General features: G+C 35.0%; 1 protein-coding gene across 3 annotated transcripts in view; it reads left to right on the plus strand.

Moving 5' to 3' along the window:
- The first annotated feature begins 1485 nt into the window (after positions 1-1485).
- The window catches only part of LOC126499761 (cadherin-10), a 107284-nt gene continuing 88796 nt past the window's right edge, over positions 1486-19973 (plus strand). For all 3 annotated transcript variants that reach the window (XM_050139100.1, XM_050139098.1, XM_050139099.1), the window contains exon 1: positions 1486-1716. In XM_050139100.1, coding sequence (XP_049995057.1) covers positions 1486-1716 — 231 coding nt within the window. The remainder of the gene's footprint in view (positions 1717-19973) is intronic.

A 19973-nucleotide genomic window follows, 5' to 3' on the forward strand; every position in this document is an offset into this window, starting at 1 on the left:
TCATGTTGTATGACTTCATGCGCTCACTATCATTTAATATACTCAAGGGAGACATTGGTTCATCATTAATCTTATTTCTAAAGCACATTTGCATTAGCTATTCAATCTTTTTAATAACAAAGGAATAGGAAACCAAACAGAGTGCAACCAAATATGTGAGTGAAAGCATCAATGTGGATCACAGAGTACTTAGAGTGCTTCTCATAGAACATACAGAGAATTCAATCCTGTTAGTCTCTAAACAATTTAGAACAGTTATGATTTTCAGAAATAAAATAAGTATCTATTAGAAAGCTTTAACAATCTACACAAATTTACAGAATAAAAATGGCCTAAAACAATGATAAAACATAAGTAATTGTTCTTGTCAAAGGCCTTTATATGTGCATACTTGGCATAGATCATAGAATAGAAAATGATAGATGTTTGTACCATTATAATTCCATACTTTTTATTGAATGTGGCCAATGAATATCTCTTATGCAAAAGGCTCTGTTCTAGACACTGAATATAACAGTAAGGAAAAATTATACTTATCTAATTTCTGCAAGAGACTTTTATGTGTTAACAGAGTGTATAATTGGTAAAAATTAAAAAATATAGAGTTCAAGGTGGTACAATAAATTCCAGAGTACATATCAGAGAGCAGGGAGTAGGCTATTACCACAGTAGATATTACACATTATAGTCCACGGTGAAGGCAGAAGTGTGGTAAGAAGTGCTCAGATCTTGCATTGTATTACACATATATCTGGTACCAGTAGATTCTTCTCATCTCTATTTCTAAGTGTATTACAAACCAGTTCACTGGAGTAGTGTCTTTTATACTTAGGGAAACCCTAGCAATCTTTTGGATGAACTCAGTAGAAAGGAAGATCCTTTCAGCAGAAGACTTTTGCATGTGTTTGTTTCTTTCTGTTTAATTTTTTTGTAATATCTGATCAAGTTTCAAAAATATTGTTATTGCCTTTCATGGTCCTCATAATTCTTATATCTTATTTAAATAAAATGTTATTTTCAAAGTTTAATTGTATGCTAAATTCTCAAAAACTTGACATGCAAAATGGCGTCTTTCTACTTCACTTAGAAATGATAAGTCATTAAAACAGTGTCATCAGAGAAAGAGTCATGGATAGTCTTTAAACAGTGTACTTGAAAGAAATTAGTTATCACTGTTTTTCTTAAATTTTAGATAGTCTATCAGACAAATAATGTTTCCTAAAACTGATCATTATTTTAAATAAAAGAAAAAAAGAATATTTTATTTTGCACTTATACTAAATCATTTTCGTGTTAAAATTGTAATCAAAAAAGATCAAATTATTTTCCACTAACTATTTTTAATGTTTGTTTGCTTGAAGCTCTTGGAAATACGTCCACAGCGTTATTGAAATGTTGGAGGCCAGCTGAGACCCAGTGAGATCTGATGCCATAAACAGGACTACTTTCTCATCGTCCAAACTAGAATTTTTCAAGAAGTGAACTATGACGATCTATCAGTTCTTGAGACTTTTTGTTCTCTGGGCATGCCTACCCCACTTCTGCTCTCCTGAGTTAATGTTCAGAAGGACTCCTGGGCTTCAGCAAATGATTGCAGAAGCCCGCGTCCCAAGAAGTGATGGTAAAATCCTTCACCGCCAAAAACGTGGCTGGATGTGGAACCAGTTCTTCTTACTGGAAGAATATACAGGATCTGATTATCAATATGTAGGCAAGGTAAGTAAACTTGTGTTGGAAAGGTAAATGCTTATAGTCTTGACTTACATGTCTAATAAAAGAATATTGAAGGTCATTGGGATTCCGGTGACTGTAAATTTGTTAATCTAAACATTCCCAACTCCTTTTTATTCATGTAACACCAACTGTACTTTGAGAAACTGAGAGATGCATGTAACATCTTGCAAAGTGGATAGATAGCCTGAAGAAACCATCCCCTGTAATTAGATTCATAACTACCCTGATAGCCATCTGAGAGCCTTCACCCAGTGACTGATGGAAACAGATGCAGAATTCCACATCCGATTACTAGGCTGAGCACAGGGAATTCTTTTGAATAGAGAGAGGAAGGATTGTATGAGCCAGGGTGATCTACATCATCACAAGGAAGCCTACAGAAATTACTAACATGGGCTCACAGGAGCTCCTACTCTCTGAACCAGAATTGAGGGAGCCTGCATGGGACCTACCTCGGCCCTCTTCAAATGTGTGGCAGTTGTGTAGCTTGATTTACTTGTGAGACTACTAGTAGTGGGAACAGGGCCTGTCCCTAATCAGGTGGCTTGTCTTGCCCAGCCTTAATAAAAGGGAGGAGCTTAGTCCAACTTCAACTTGATATGCCATGTTTTGTTGACAACCAAGGGAAGGCCTGCCCCTTTCTGAACAGAAACAGAGGAGTGGATAGGGTGGAGAGTGCAGGACAGAATGGGAGGAGTTGAAGGAGAGGAAACTGAGGTATGGATGTAAAATAAGTGAATAAATTTAATAATTATTATAGTAATATAATTATAAATAATTATAATAATTATAATAATATTGTCAGAACTCATTACAAGCATCACTTTTTGATCTCACAAATTCAGAAGCTACTGAAAGTAAATTTTTATGTAAACTATTTTTAATGCATTTTTTTAAATGACCATCTTTGTGTAAGTTAGCATTAATGTTTACTACAGCAAAGATATATAAAATGCATATTTAAGTTTTTACAAAATGAGATACACATAGATAATATAATTGTCCCAAGGGCAATTATATAGCTTGCTTAAAAGAAAATGTATTTCCATAAATTATTCTTTTATTTTTCTTAAGTTACATGTGAACATAATTTTTAAAAACAAGTTAGGCAAGCATATATATATATATATATATATATATATATATATATATATATATGCTATTGTATTGCAGTATAAGATTGACAAGACAGATGTTTGGTGAAACTATGCTAAGTTTTCACCCAAGGAAAAAAGCTGTTTTGAGATAATAAATTTCCATTATTTTTAGAACATTGGTGTATTTTGGGGACATTTGAATAATTTTAGACTTGTTGAATATGTGATAAACAGAAGAAAAATGACATAAAAAGTGAAATAACTAAAAGGAGTGGGATACAAACAACAAACCTCGCAAACTTAGACAAAGGAAGGAAGCAGCAGACTTTCCACTTAGGATTGAATGCTTGACTGCAATGTAAAGGTAAATTTCAGATATGTTGAACTAGGAAACTTAGGCTGTAAATACAGCCACATAAAAATAAAGTAACAGAAAATCAAGCTATGAAGCTATAAGTCAATTTGTTTACTTTTCTGTGGGCATAGCAGTTACTAGATTTCCATCAATTTCTCCATGTCTAGTCTTTAATGGGGATTTAATAAATGTTGCCAAGTTACATTATTATTATAGTATATGCTTTCTCATGATACTCTCCCCACCCAAACCAACAGAATATCAATACTTTGAATTCAAAACTTGTACTTCATGTCTTTGTTTGTCTAGTGCTCATTAACTCCTTAGCTAATTTAATTATTGCTAGTCATATTGAATAACACTTCCTCAGCCATCTGGTGCCATTCGGCTTTTTGGCAGAGAAAACTAGTCTCTAATTTAATATTAGTCTGGACAATTAAAGTTAGAATCATCTACTTACAATATATGCATAATAATAGAGAACCCAATTATAACAAATATGATATTCTTACTCTGCTATATAAAAACCAATAAGATTTCATGGAATTTTATCAGAATCTATAAAATGTGTACAATTCCTATTCTAAGAGTATTTGAAGACCTACTGTTCCATAGAAGTTTAGCAGATGTTTTAACTCTCAATTCTGTCTATTTTAGCTTCTGTTTTAACTCTTTATATATTACTATAACAAAACACTGCAACCAATGCAACTTCTGAAAGAAAATGTTTAATAGGACTGACTTTTAGAGGATTAGTGTACATGATAGATGAACACAGGCATGGCAGCAGAAACAGCTGAAAGCTCAAATCTTGGTACCCAAGCAGAAGAGAGAGACACACTGGGTATAAGTAGCATCTGCTGAAATACCAAAGGCCAGAACAGTGACATATCTCTTCCAATTAGGTCAAACCACATAATCCTTGCCAAATAGTTCCATGAACTGGGGACAAGCAATTCAAACATATGAGACTATGGACACCATTCTCATTCAAACCACATTACAAATCCGTTTCATAATCTACATGGTTTATTCATTTCATAGCATAAGAAATAGATGGTTAAAGTCTTTTTTATTGCTCATAGATTAATACCTCAGATCTAACTTGCATTGTATCAGTTACTCATGGAATAAATATTTTATTTTAGATATATATGCCAAAATACTTTAAATATTATAATAATATATTAAATATATCATTTATGACATTAATAGCATATATAATATTTTGATATTATATACCAAATTTAATGAATGAAATCTGATTGCAATATATATTTACTCATAAAATATAAAATTCCTCAAATTCTCTACATATTATTTCTAATATTAATTGTGAAAAGCTATTACACTGTCATTTTTCTTTAGGGAATTTATCTTTCAATTTTTATTTGCTTTAAGACAGACAAGTGCTAAAGATGCTCGTGGTTTCAGTGTCTCTAGATTGGTTTGGCTGTAAATTTAATATGCATTCTAATTGCAGGCATATGGGGGAATGGTGACAGACATCCTACTGTAGGAGGAATGTCTTGGGGCTGAGAATAGGAAGCAATAAAGAGAATGATTCTGGTGGGATGAGGACACAAGTATAAAGCACATATATAGAGACTGAAAGTATTTTTTTTTTTTATAGACAGTTACATTTTCCCAAGTAAGAACTCTTTATTCTGTACAGCTTTGAAGTTGAAGGCAATTTAGGAAAGCATGCAGTTAGCAAAAAAGACCTCGAAGTAACATCTTACTTTCAACCATTTCTTTCAGTGGGTTACTGCATTTATTTAGGCTTCATTTTTCTGTCTGTGTAAACAAAGAGGATGTTTATACCAGTGAACAGATCCTAAATGCACTTTTACAAATACTGATACATTATTAATGTAAAGGGTATTTAAAACCTTTTTAGAAAGGGAAAAGAAAGAGGGGAGACAGACCAGAGGCTCAACTGTCACTGCCATGACTTTGTAAATGTCAAACACTGAAGTCAAAGCATTTCTTTGCTCTTGTCCCAGTAGTCAAGGATTTTGCTTTACGTGACACAATCAAGTGGTTCATAGTTAAAACATACTCAACATAAGACCTTCTTGTTTTCCCTTTCCCAGGAGTAAATGGCGACACTGTAATTTAGACACTTCTTACATTCAAGAATTTATAGCAATGCAGGCCAATGTGTCTGCAGTGCAGCTGCCTTGTCGTCACCTTTTCATGGAGATTGTTAAATAAAGGAACCATTGTCATTTGAACACCTTTCCCTCTTTTCAATAGGTTTAAGGTTCAGAAAATAAAATGGTTATCAACTCTTAGGCTTTATTTATTGAATATCTGTTTACAATCACTTTCTGTTTCCTTTAACAAAACACTGTCCTTTAACAGACACTTTCATATTTCTAATGGAACTAACACACACACACACACACACACAGAGAGGGAGAGAGAGAGAGAGAGAGAGAGAGAGAGAGAGAGAGAGAGAGAGAGAGAGAGAGAGAGAGAGAGAGAGGAGAGTCATAGAGACATATATATCTCCCTGAGAAAGCATCTCACAATGTAGCCTTGGCCTCAAACCCATGAACTTATTGTTTGACAAAACACAACAAACATATCTGTTCTCCCTAGATCAGGATCCCATGCCACCAAAGTCCAAGGTGGTGAACCAATGATTTTTGGGGGTTTGCTTACAACAGTATGGGTGAGAGGTTAAGTACAGGAGCAGAAATGACTCAAAGACAGTTGCATCACCAAGGCGCCCCCACCCCCAGCACAGGTGGCAGGTCACAAATCTGGAACTTGGAGCACACTGAACAGCTTGCAGACAGCTCTACAGGTTTGGAGAATGTAATTTTCAGGTGTTCCATTTGTTCCAAAACACTTCCAAGATTCTATCTCATCCAAGTGGCATCTGGTCTCCTCTAAAGACTCTTAGCAGCTGGTCTCAGTGTCTTTTGCAGCATAGTTTTTATTTGTTCATTTGCTTGTTTTATTTTATGTTCTGAGTTTTGCCATTGTTTGTTGGAAGTTGCTTGTTTGAGAGATTCTCTACCAGCTCTCATTGCTTACTCTGGCATGAAGGAGTCTGGGGGATCCGGTCAGTTTCAGGACCTTCCTGGAGGTATTTTGAGCTGTTTATCTGCAGTGGCATTTCCATAGCATTTTAAGAAATAAAGCTTGCCTGGGGATCAGGAGAGTAAAATAGCCATACTTCTCAGCCTTACAGCCAGGCAGTGGTAACACACACCTTTAATCCCAGTAGTCACACCAGTTGCCCTTGAAACTGAGTGGTACATGCCTTTAATCCCAGTGGTGCATGTCTTTAATAAGTGAATATGATGGAAAAGTCATTCATTTTGTCAGTCCTCCCTGTACTTCAGACTGTTTCCTTACTTACCTACATCCCCTGTCAGAGGCAGTGGAAATATAGAGCATATGGCAATTGGTAATTCAGATGTCACCTCGCCAGAGGAGGGATTCTCTGTTGGCGGTAAATCCTGTCCAGGAAAGGCCTGCAGAATCATCATCTCTGGAAATTGTTGCTCACTTTTACTAAAGCAGCTTGGTGTCGCCCCAATACCTTCATTGAAGTGTGTAATCTCATGTGATATGTATATGTAATCTCATGATTACTTCTCAACCTAATGAGCACATGTAGCTGCAGGTGGTCAGGAAGATGACTTTCATTTTCCTGTATAATTTCCATATATACAAAATTTACTAGGACATGATTCATAACTAGATATGTTGTCTTACTAGTACTGTAGATACTTAAAACTTGCTGTGTTTCTTTTTGCTCTGACTAACTGCACACAATTAGCTCAGTTTTACCTCAGAGCAAATTTAAACTAAAGACTTTTTTTTTTTTGGTAAATAGATCATAAGTTTAAAACTTTACTGCTATGCACAAGGTCAGAGTTGCAGATGTCCAAAGAAAGTTGCTGCACAAAATACCTTAAGAAAAGCATGCCAATTCTTTGCTTCTTTGCTTGCCAAGTCTACTGACAATAGACCTGTCTCAAGGTTTGTTACTACTGGGCACTGTGCCTCTGCCCACCCCACTTCTGGTCCTGGCCTTACTTCTGTAACCTTGGGACCTTATGTTGCCTTGGTAAATGGTTCAGCTCCTTATCCTATACAGTAGAAATGTGGTTTTGACAAATGAGACATAACTCTTTTTTTTTTTTAATTATTGCTCCAAACCTCCCGTAAAGAGAGTATTTAGTTTACAGGAGAAGAAACTAGGAAAAATTAGAATTAGGAAAGGAGAATTAGAATACAAGCAGAATACAGAGACTTGTTTGAAAATGCACGCTATGAGAGAATTCATTCACTTTCAGATACCTAAATTCATTTCACTTCCTGTAGCATTCAATGTGAACCCTGAATGGGACGAGCTAAAAATACTCTGCATCAGCGATTCAACTGAAAAGTCACTTTTCCATCTTCAGGAAACCCTCTGTGCTTAGAGGCCTTTTAGGAAATCTGCTGCGTTCTATTCCTCAGCATTACTGCACAGTGATCCAGCTAACCATTTCTCAAAGCATGGGACAAATACCTTTCAAATCACTCAGTTTCCAGTGTCAGTTAAGTGAATATTGAAAAAACTTAACTAGACCATAGTTTCTCAAAGTTGCTTGTAGAATTCTAAACAACTCAATTTATAGTTTTATAAGCTCTTACATCTAAAAGCATTTCCAATTATCATTGTTTCCTTTATTTGTGATTAGCTGTTGAAGTTTAATTCGATTTTGATGTTTTGAAGACCTGGCTTGCCTCATCTTAAGTATCTAGTTGGTCTGCTCTTAATTTGTATGTTCTACACAAATGATGAATGAAACAAGTATTGATTCTTTTAATAGATAGCTGGAAGAACTTCTGGCTACTACTTTGACATTAACTGTACAGTGGTAAAAATAGAACCTTCGTGTTCACAAGTATCTATCTTCAGGAAAGGATGCACTTAAGGATAGTATGTTATAAAGATGTTTTTGCTTCAGAAACAACATATATCACAGAAGACAAGTACAGGACAATTGAAAACAAACATCTCTATGTCCATCTTTTTCAGCACTTGAAAGGAAAAGGAAAACTGTGAACAAATGCCAGTAGATATTAAGACCATGCAGAGGAAATCCTTCCATTTTGCATTCCCTTTTTAGATTGGGACATTCTTTTTGATAGTAAATTCTTCATAACAACTGAGTAAAAGAATATCAAGAGGAGGGTCTCTCCAAAATTAGGGAAGGTTGATCTGAGTGAGGCCAACTTAAATACCGCAAAGCCTCATAATAGCAGCTCTTCCTTTTGGCTGAGTCCTTTTAACCTTAATTATGTGGATCCAGCCAGCTGGCGATTGCTCTGAAATGAGTAGTTAGAACTAAGATGAAAACAAAAAACTGCATTTTTTTTCTAGAAAGCAGACCTGAAAATTGCAGTGTGGAAATCCTTTAGATTATACAAGAACTCAGTGGAAACCAAATATGAGTGAATACATCCCATGTTCCTCTTTTTGTGTCTGGCTTACCTCACTCAGGATAGTGTTTTCTATTTCCATCCATTTGCCGGCAAACTTCAAGATGTCCTTGTTTTTCCTGCTGAGTAGTACTCTAATATGTATATATTCCATACTTTCTTCATCCATTCTTCATTTGAAGGGCATCTAGGTTGTTTCCAGGTTCTGGCTATTACAAACAATGCTGCTATGAACATAGTTGAGCATATACTTTTGTTGTATGATAAGGCCTCTCTTGGGTATATTCCCAAGAGTGGTATTGCTGGGTCCATGGGTAGGTTGATCCCGAATTTCCTGAGAAACCTCCACACTGCTTTCCAGAGTGGTTGCACAAGTTTGCATTCCCACCAGCAATGGATGAGTGTACCCCTTTCTCCACAACCTCTCCAGCAAAGGCTATCATTGGTGTTTTTGATTTTCGCCATTCTGACAGGTGTAAGATGGTATCTTAAAGTTATCTTGAGAAAAAATAATTACTGAAATGAAATGGTTTATGAACAATAATACCGGATAAGTTTTGTTACGTATAAGTAGAAGGATCTACTTTAAAACCTGTGCTGTATACTAAATATGGACCTTACCATAAAGATAAGAATAAAAAGACAGGGTCTATTGGAATATAGTCAGTTCTATTTAAAGCTATGAACTGAAGCCACACAACAGATGGAACAAAAAAAATTACAATGTACTAGGTAATATTAGCATAAAGGAAGAATTCTTGAGCAGAAATCAGGACACTATAACAGGTATTGGAAGGAACTCTTTTGGGTTAAGTGATTGTTAATATCTCCCAGATGTGTGGTGATTTGGATTAAAAGAGATATCCCTTCTCTGATACATCATGACCACACTTAAAATGGAAATTGCAAAGCATCTGCAGGGATTTTTGTATAACTGTCAGTCAAATGATAATAAAACAATTTTAAAATGGAGCCATGGGACAATATGTGTATGCATGATGCACGTAACAGTAATGATTAAGAAAGAGTTGATGTATTTGGTGCAAAAGGGTCAAACAAGGGAGGAGTTCGAGAGCAATGGAGACAGTGGTGCTGATGCAGTACTCATGTATGAAGTTTACATCAAAATGAAAAACATAAAATAACACAAACATGTATTTACATAATGCTAATTAATGAACAAGAGGCAATGAATTTGAGGCAGAGCAAAAGGGGGGGTTTATAGAAAGATTTGAAAAGAGAAAAGGGAAAGGAGAAACAATTAAATTATATTATAATCTCAGAAACATAATTGGAAAAATTTCAAAAGATATTGCTGGAAAAAAGTCAATCTAAAAATCTATATCTAATAAAGTACACAGACATCATTCATGATAAAAAATAAAATGAAGTGGGAACATGTGCTTCCAGAGCTTGATAGTCAGTTGCAAAGAAACAAGAAAGTGGATTATAGTGTGCTACATACATATAATTTCTGTAGTTCTCAAGAAGATACTATGTGATCCAAGAATTACATATGGAAAATATATTTATGTCTCTACTATTGCTGTAACATTCTGAGAGTACTTTGGGGGGAAACATTAAGAAGATCCAAGAGTCCTAACCTGTTACTATTTTTAATTAATATATCAGATATAAAGTTCTAATAGGAAAGATACCACAAAACTAAAATATCATCTAAATATAAAGTCATTATGTGATAAAGGGTTTATAACAACACTTTGATGAAATATACCCAACTGTATATTAAAACATTCTGTCTGAGAGTAGCAGAACAGCCATCCCTCCACAGAAAGCATCCATGAAGCGTTACCTATGGTAGAGAATAAGTCGCAGGATATACAAGGGTACACAAGGGTACATAGTTACATTCAGTATTTATTCTTACTGTAATGGAATAAAACCAGAAATACAAAGAAACATTTTAGAAAACATACAAATACTTGATAATTCTATAGTTTATGAACCAACAAAGAATTGTTAAAGGAGTGATAATGTAAATGCGATGAAAATGCAAACACAGCATCCCGAAGCTCACGGAAAGAAAAGGTCAAAAGATTAAGCTCATAATATAAATTTGCACATCAAAAGAGAACACCCTCAAAAGATGTGCAAGTAAAGAAACTATAAAAAGAAAAATAAACCAATTGCTGTTGAAAATGAAAATAATAAAGATCAGAGAAGAAATAAATGAAACCAAGTATGAAAGGAAGTGGCATAGGACAGTGAAGACGTGAGCTGCCTCTTTGGAGAAAATGAACATCATTAACAACCTTTTATTTGAAAATAGAAAAGGAGATGAAATTACTCAGAAACGCAATGAGAAATTTAAAATAGATATTACAACAAATGACCCCAAAATAGAAAAGATCAAGACAAATCACAATGTAAATCTTTATAAAGCCAAGTGCATAAGCTAGAAAAATTGCACACTTTCCCTGAAATATATAGTCTGCTGTCCTGAATAATGAGTGAAACTGATCAGATCCATAGTACGCTAAGAAACTGTGTTAGAAATCCCATAAAGTATAGAACTATACTTATTCCACAATGAATTTCCGAAAACACTTAGAGGAAAGGCTAATAGTCATTTTCAAAGTCTTCTGAGATATTAAACTGAAAACTTCTAAAAATCACTTTAGGATCACTTTTAGCATTATTTTTATATCAAAGATAGACAGGTGCTAAAACAAAGCTGCAGGATATAATTTCCATGAATGTACATGTAAAAATCATGAATGTAATACTAGCAAACTTAACACCCAAATATATTCATTCGCCAAGAATAAATGAGAATTATATCAAGGATGGAAGAGTAGTTCAACATATACAAATCAATAAAAATGATGTAACATATTAATTACGAATATAAAAGTTATGTGATCACAGAAAATTGAGTACCTTTTGTGATCCAAGTCAAAAAGTATTTTATCCCAATAAATTAAAGCATATTTATAAAATTTCTGTAAGTAATATCATACTAAATGGTAAAAAATAAAAATATTCAATGATTACAAAGATTTCTTGTATTTCTTTAATATTAATAATAATTCAATATTAATATTTATCTTCCTGAAGAAGTCTGGCTATCATTTTACCAATTGCTTCTTTTGAGCATCTAGTCCTTTTTCTTTTTCTTTTTCTAAGACTACTGCATTCTCAAATCCTTATTAAGTAAAAAGAGATCATTGTTTTCAGATACTTTCTCAGGCTCCTCTTTAGATGGAAGATCGTATCCTGTCTTGAAACTCTCATGTTTAGTGGGAAAAGTAAGGAATTTAAAATATACACAACATTATTCTTATGACATATTAGTTGATAAATGATATTAAAATATAATCGATTTATTAAGGTAATAAATATTGGGATAGATGAGGTAGAACTTTGGTGGTGGCTAATACAGATGACATTTGAGCAAAGGACTTGGAGGAAGAAATGAAGTTATTATGCATTATCAATGTGATAGTCTCTGCCTGAAGAAGAAACACTTACTGGAGAAGACTAACGTGGAGAGTGTCTGATTAGCAGTGGAGGAAGGCGAGGCTGTAAGTGAAGCCAGATCAAAGAACTGGAAGCCAGCAATGCAGGTAGCAGAATCAAACAAAGATGTAGTGGAAGATGGATGCCAGGTCCTATAGGACAGGTGTTATCACCAGTCAATGCCAGAGTAAATGCTCCCAAAGATACCGTGTCCTATTACCCAGATTTTGAAAACACTGCTTAAATGTCTTAAAGAGATTATAGAGATGTGATTAAACTAAAACTCTTGATGTGAAGTGATTATCCTGGATTACATAGTAAATTCTGATATAATTACTTGGATCCTTAAAGGAGGAACTCAAGGGCGGCAACCTCAGGAAAAATAAAAGAGACCTGATTATGGAGCCAGAGGTTGAAATGTTATATTCTGAAATAAGACAAAGCAGCCACGAGTCAAGGAATACACACTTCTGTAAAATTCATGACAAACCTTCATATGATATTTCCTGTCGAGGGTAAAATTTAAAAATGTAATTTACAGAAATAAATTTAATGTATTATTAATTCAATTCATTGATTGTATTAATTTTGTATAAGTGCAGGGTATTAATAAATATTTTCATGAATTCTTATTTATTTTTTCTTCGTTAAATTGGTAGTATATAGACTTGAAGGAAAAAATCATAGAATATATAATTTTTAAACTTAGAGTATACATTTTAATGTTTGCTTCTTTATTTTACTCATATGGCTAAAGCTTTCTTCTCATTTTTAATTTAAATTTATTGACTTTGAATAAACAATCTTTTCTCATTTTACATGCCAATCCCAGTTCCCCTTTCCTCCCCTCCTCCCACTCCACCCATCTTCTCCTGTTTCCCCCTTCACTCATCAGAGAGGATAAGGCCTCCCATGGGGAGTCTACAAATTCTAGCACATCACTTTGAGGCAGGACCAAGGCCCTCCCTGCTATATCTAGACTGAGCAAGTTATCCCTCCAAAGAGAATAGGTGCCAAAAAGTCAGTTCAGGCAGTAGGGATAAATCCTGGTCCCACTTCCAGTGGCTCTGCTGTTTGCCCCAGCCACTGTCACCCACATTTAGAGGGCCGAATTTAGTTCTGTGCAGGATCTCCTGTTGCCAGTCTGGAGTCAGTGAGTGACTAGCTCATGTCAGCTTCTTTGTTAATTCTTCTCTTACTATGTCTTAAAGCTTTCACTCTGGCTTATGGTTATGTATTCAAAGATATTATTTGGTTTGTGTAAGTTTTCACTATGAGCAATATTATGGGCAGTGCCAGAGCATCATTCTCATTTTGTCCTGTTACACTATACAACACTTTGACCTCAGCCCAAAAAATGGTGATTCTGACTCCAGGAATCTCAGAATGAGACTGTGTTTTTAAGGGCTTTTTCCTCCCGTTTTATAACCCTCTCTAGGGCTGAGATTAAAGGCTTGCACCACTGTGATTAAAAGCATGCACTGCCCGGTTTCTAAGGCAACTTGTGTGGATACTGGGTTAAAGGTTCATGTCATTGCTGACTGGTCTTTAAGACTGGCCAGTGTGGTTGTTTTCCTTCCCGATCCCCAGACAAACTTTATTTATTAAAATACATGTAAAATGCCACTACACCGCAGTGCAGTAAGAAATAGAATGATACATATGAGAAAGCATTAACTGTACTACTGATAATTTATGACGCTTTCTTTCTTTCTTTCTTTCAATCATCCCTCCCTCCCACCACTCTCTCTCTCTATCTATCTATCTATCTATCTATCTATCTATATATATATATTTCTTTCTTTCTTTCTTTCTTTCTATTGAGACAGCATTTCCCTAGATAACCCGGAATTCTCTATGTAAAGATCCTCCTGAACTGTTTCCAAGTTTTGGGAGCAAAGGCATGTGCTACAACACCTGATAATAATAACAATTTAAAAATTGCTATAATATTTATTTTATCATAATAAAGAATTGCATTTTAATTCTAGAGTGTTATGATGCTTTGCTCTTGAACAACTAAGTCATATTTACCAATACATTTAAATAACTATTGTGGTGTTTCAATGTCCTATTTCAAATTAGATTGAAATTACATTAAATAGCATTCTTATTAGAAAAAAATATTAAGTCTGTCTCTGTAACTCATACCATGACATGCACACATAGGTTTGTTACTTCTTAGTGATGAAGACTTTGATTGTTGGCTAAGATATCAAGTATTTTCATCTCACCTTACTAGACCATGAAAAATATCTATACAAAATGAAATCCTACAGTGATCAATTATTTCCTCTATAGTAAGATGCTGTTGTCAAAGATTTGGCACTGTTCTCTTGGAGAAAGAAAAGTATAAAAATGGAAACAAATGGTAAATTAATATTGTGAAGTAAGCAGTCCATGAAAGCGTCAAGAAAACTGGAGTGCTTACCAAGCAATAAATAAGTTAATTAAATAATAAGTAAGAGCAGTTTAAACAGACTAGTTTTGTCCCTAGACCATGACACAAAATGAGCATCTTTGTCATAGCAGAGTAAATGTCACACTCCTAGCTGAGTGCATTGCTGTGGAATATCTCCGAGGGCTTCTTTAATAGGGTGTGTACACTGCTGTCATTTCCTCTGCGGCATGTCATTCTTTCCTTCCCAGACACCTTCCTCATCACGGCAGGAAGTTTCCCTGCCTGTTTCTTCTGTGGTGTAAGGACAGTTCTCCCTGTGGTGAGATACACTCACGGAGGTACACTTTCATCTGATATGTAGTTGACTTCTAAAGATCTCATGCTCTTTGTTTTTGTTCAGTACATTTCAGTCATTACTGTCTCACACTTTTTCCTAATCACCTCATTTATCAGAAAGTATGTGAGGCGTCTAGGAAAGAAATGCCAAAAAAAATCTTACATTATAATATGTTACAGGTGGGAAATTCTATGGTGTGGTTATAATCAAAATTTTGAGAAAATTCAAATAATTTGCTACTAAGAGAATTTTTTTTATTTCTTGTGTGTTTATCTATTGTATTAATAGCAACACAGCTTATTTTTTTATAATTTCTCTAGCTGGTGTGCTGTGATAATCAAAAATTTAAGTGTTCTTGAGTATCTGTTGTTATGTTAGTTAGCTATAATAATCCAAATCTATTCAGGAAGAGAAGCACAAAATAGGGACTTAGCATTCATATCTTTAACTAATCCACATTATCCCTTCCTTCTATTTTGTGATGTCTAGCAACAAGTAAAAGTCTAGTATCTTCCCTTTCTTCCATTTTTGCAGTGTTCCCAAGACACAGGAGTCAATTGAAATTAAAACTTTGTTTTGTCCGTGTTGTGCCTTGAAACATTCTTAAGGATAAATTGTTAAAATTCTGAAACATGAGGTAATCTTTGTTCTTACATCTCAATTGCCAACCTCCAGTAACCAAGACAGGAGAGCAGAGAAATTTAGTACCTCATGTTCACAAGGGAATGGTCATATCTGCCAAAAAAATATACATCAGACTTATGGATCATTGATCTTGCATGAATACCATGATGATTCTGTGGCAGAGAGAGGTTAACCCAACACCTAATATTTTGATTTTCCATGAATAATTAATCTCTAAGAATATTCAAAGGGTGATATGCCAGAAAAAGTCTAATGTTATCAATATTGGTTTCAAAATACCCAGGAACCAAATACAGTATGTTTATCTAATAATACTAAAAAGATATGAGAGTCTTGCAGAACACCCATAGAAACCCATAATAAAAAGATGAATCAATCCACGGAAATTCACTCAGAATTTGAAATGGAAAATTAGCAGAGGATGTGAATGCATAACAGCTTTGTTCCACATAACAACAGCAACAACAAAATTAAGTATGATCACTAAATACATGAAAGGTTTGCATCCACTTTCTACATTTGGAAGCTACAGTGTGTATAATGAAGGGTAGAGAAGACGGAATTATTGATTGATTGGATATTACAGAAAGAAACAGCTTTAGAAGGCAACGGAAATTATGCAAAATGAGACACAATGAGAATCGTTTAATTCTCTCTCAAATTGAAGTTTTTATCATTCACGTTCCTGCTCTAAAAGTTTATGAATTCAATTTAGCTATTATAGTGTTAGTTGCTACTTGCTTATTTTTTATGGTTTATCCTAAAAATCACATTATGAACCACACCATTTATCAAAATGAAGTTGCCACGTGTAATAGCAGAAGCACCAGAGAGTGTTAGTGTTTTAATTCCCCGATCTGAATAAAGTTCCAGACACCCTGTGTTCCCCCTGCTTGTTCATAGTGACATGTGTCTACGTCTTCTATACTATGCCATTTGCACTTCATTGTCAATTAGGAATCAGTTGATTTTGTTTTTTATATTATCAATGCATTATTGTGTTTGAAAATGCTATTACTTAATTTCCCTTCTATTGAAGATACTGTATCTGTTGTTACATTTATTTGATTGCTTTTTTATGTTTTTACACCAATTTAAAACTCTGGCTCTGGTTTACTCGCACATTTAAATTCACTCAGAACTGATGGAAGTCAAACTGCAGTCATGGAGCCTATCATCCGCTGTTGATCTTTAGAGTCTTTATTAAGCACAGCTATTTCTTTATTTCCTTATCTATCAAGCATCACTAAAAGGATGATTTTTCTCACTCCAGTTGTATAGAATGAGCAACTCTTTTGCTTTCTTTTATATTTTCACATGAATGTGTGCTCGTTGGGAATGGGCATGCACACGTGAGCATCGGTATATGAAAACCTGAGAACAATATTGAGAATCCATCCAACTTCCAGATTATTAGTATTAGTGGTAGTAGTAGTAGTAGTATTTTGCAGCATTCCTTAGTTAAACACAGCTCACTCATACAGTCTCACTAGTCTGGCTTCCCCATAAGATCTCCTGTCCCCATATTCTGAAGTTGGAGTTACAAGTTACTGACTACATATTACTGTCCAAGCACATCGGGTAGTTTTGTGCTTCTTAGGTGCAGCGCACCGAGCCCAACACTACCCCGCCCCTCCCGTCTACGCTGTATGCGCTACAATACAGTTCGCGAGCTTCAGGCAAGGGACTGGGGGTTGAGGAAACACAAAGAGAGACAGACAGACACAGGGACATCTAATCGCTGGTACAAAGCGCTTTCTTTAATAGCACCATGGAGGCTTAAATACCCAGCAGTCAATGGCCAACAGGTGAAAATCCTATCCTCTGATCCTCTTTGGAAGGCACAGCTTTTAGTAACTCCCATTGGAAGGCTCTAGCAGGGAAGAGCAGCTGAAGGCCAGGACTTCAATTGGTCCCAACACTTAGGGAATAAAAATTATAATCATCTGGCTTGTATGGAAATGATTTAAATAAAGAGCATATCTTCAGACAAACGGAATGCTTTTGTTACTTAATCTTTGCTTCGTGATTCTACCTCCTTGATTTTGATTGTGTATTTCTTGTCTGAGGTGTGGAACAAAACTGAACACTAAAATCCACCAGACAAGCAGCCCTTTTTTGGAAGAAAGAGCAGTGACTGGATGATTTTTTTCACTGGTGTGGCTTTCCCTGCTATTATATTTGTTATTCATCATCTTTTATGGCTCTCTTTCTTCAATATTCTTCCATCATTTTTGTTCTATCTATGCATCCACCTCTCTCTCTCTCTCTCTCTCTCTCTCTCTCTCTCTCTCTCTCTCTCTCTCTTTCTCTCTCTCTCCATCCTATCTGTGTGTGCTTGTGCATTTGTGTGTGTATATTCTATCACCTTCCACATACAGTTTCTTGCAAATGGTCTTTTCCTTTTGGTTCATTTTAGTCCATTGTATCTCAAAGTCTGTTGTTTCTACTGGGCAATGAAACCATTCATTTTGGTTTAGATATGTCTTCATGACACAAATATTGATTATGCTGGACACTTACACCATATGGTAATTAAAGGCAGTCATTAATGCAGGCAGACGTTCAATTATAAGTTTTGATTCTTCCCAATTTAGCTTGCTATTTGTAGGAAATCTTAACTGATAGTCTAGTTCAATGTATGTACTTCAGATAGAGTAAACTCTATGCAAGAAGCAAGAAAAACATTTTTTTCCCTGTGATACAACTTACAGGAGGCATGACCTGAATTGTGCACAGATCCATTAATATCGCAGGCATCCAAACACACCTGCAACAGGCGCAAATTACTATAGCCCAGAAGATAGCTCCATTTTACAGTCAGCAATACACCTGGAGCTGCAGTTACTTTTCTGCAATAATGATTTAATACTGTGTCTTTATGCTCTTTTAGGTTCTCTGTTACTGATGGTCCCATGAAAAGTTTGTGTTTATATATAAATGTTTCCACAAATTTTAAATATCTTTAAATTATCTTTATTTTTCTCCTCTTTATGTATCTTTGCCTATGTTGGGTTATGTTAATATTGGCACAGGTATCCACAAAGGACAGAGTGTGATTTCAGCTCAGATTGCTCTGGAGTTGGAATTATATGTGATTTTAAGCCACCTGACTTAGGTTTTGTGAACCATACTCAATTCTCTGCAAAAATGAGCATGCATTACTAATAATTCAATCATTTCTCCAGCCCGGAAATTTAACTTTTTATAGTATGCATAACCATGAGTGTAGAAAATTATAGAAGACTGTTTTCTATTCATATTTCACAGATAATGGACACATGAAATATCTAGTTTTTTTCTTATCTTTTGTATTCTACCTGGATCCCCCTGCCCACTCCAATGGTTACATCTCTCCAAAAGAAAATAAATACACATTTAGGAAGCCCTGCAGAGTTCAAAGCAGTACTATTCAAAGGTCAAGTTTGTTTTGTCAAATTGAATTCTCCCAGCCCTTTCGGAGTGTCTCGACTCTGGATCTACTTTCTTTTCTTTCCTTCCTCGTCATTAAATATTCACAGCATGAGTGTGGCCCTGAAATATCTATTTTTTTTTTACACTGTGGTGTTTCTTGAGCTTTATCTATGAAATCCTTTTCTGATGTTTTGAAAGAGGTGAGGTAGAATTGCTTGTGTATATCTTCTTTTCACTGCTACATTATATTCACATTTAGGCTAATCTACTTTAGCAAAACATATGAACAAGCTTCAGGACATAATTTCATAATTCATATAGTCAGTGGTGATCACATGTAGCTTGGTTTCATAGACATCCCTGAACCCTGCAGCCTCTGTAACTCAGTGTTTTTCATGCACATCAGGTTTGCTCAGTGCCACATGTGAAAAATCATATCCAACATTTGTCCTTATTTAGTTTACTTCACTTAGAATAACGTTCTCTATTTCAAACCAATTCATTGTAAATGCCAAGATTTTGTTCTTCATAGCTGAATTAATAACACTGTATGAGCTTATCACCTTTCTATAATTATCCAACTGTGGGCAATTATGTTATTTGTCTTTGTCTGGTTTCTTGCTTATAGACACCCTAATAACATGCTTAGATTTGGTGGTCACTCTATCTTTGGTTGTTAAGAAAGGAAAAGACCTCTCATTCATTTTAATACTACTTAATACTATCCAAAGCATTACAATAGAATTCCAAGGAATGATTAAATCTACTTTTCTACTTCTACCCTATTTGTTTTCCAGTTCTTTTCGAACTCCCTTTTTAACTTTGATTTCTTGTCCAGTTATGAGATCCAAGATAATCTTGGCTCACCCATACTATTGGACATATTTTGTTGCTATTGTGGTAGTCTGGTTCCTGAAGACTACTTTAAAAAAAGATATGCATTTTAAGTTTCATTTTAAAAATGCTCTTCGTTTTCATCCCTTCACTGGTAGACTATTTTCCTAAGTAGCCCAGCTGGCCTTGAACTCTTAATGATAATTTCTCTAGGGCTATGAT

Source organism: Alexandromys fortis, unplaced genomic scaffold, assembly GCF_014885135.2.
Source record: "Alexandromys fortis isolate MF-2015 unplaced genomic scaffold, M_Fortis_MF-2015_v1.1 scaffold_37, whole genome shotgun sequence".
In the NCBI taxonomy this organism is placed as follows: domain Eukaryota; kingdom Metazoa; phylum Chordata; class Mammalia; order Rodentia; family Cricetidae; genus Alexandromys; species Alexandromys fortis.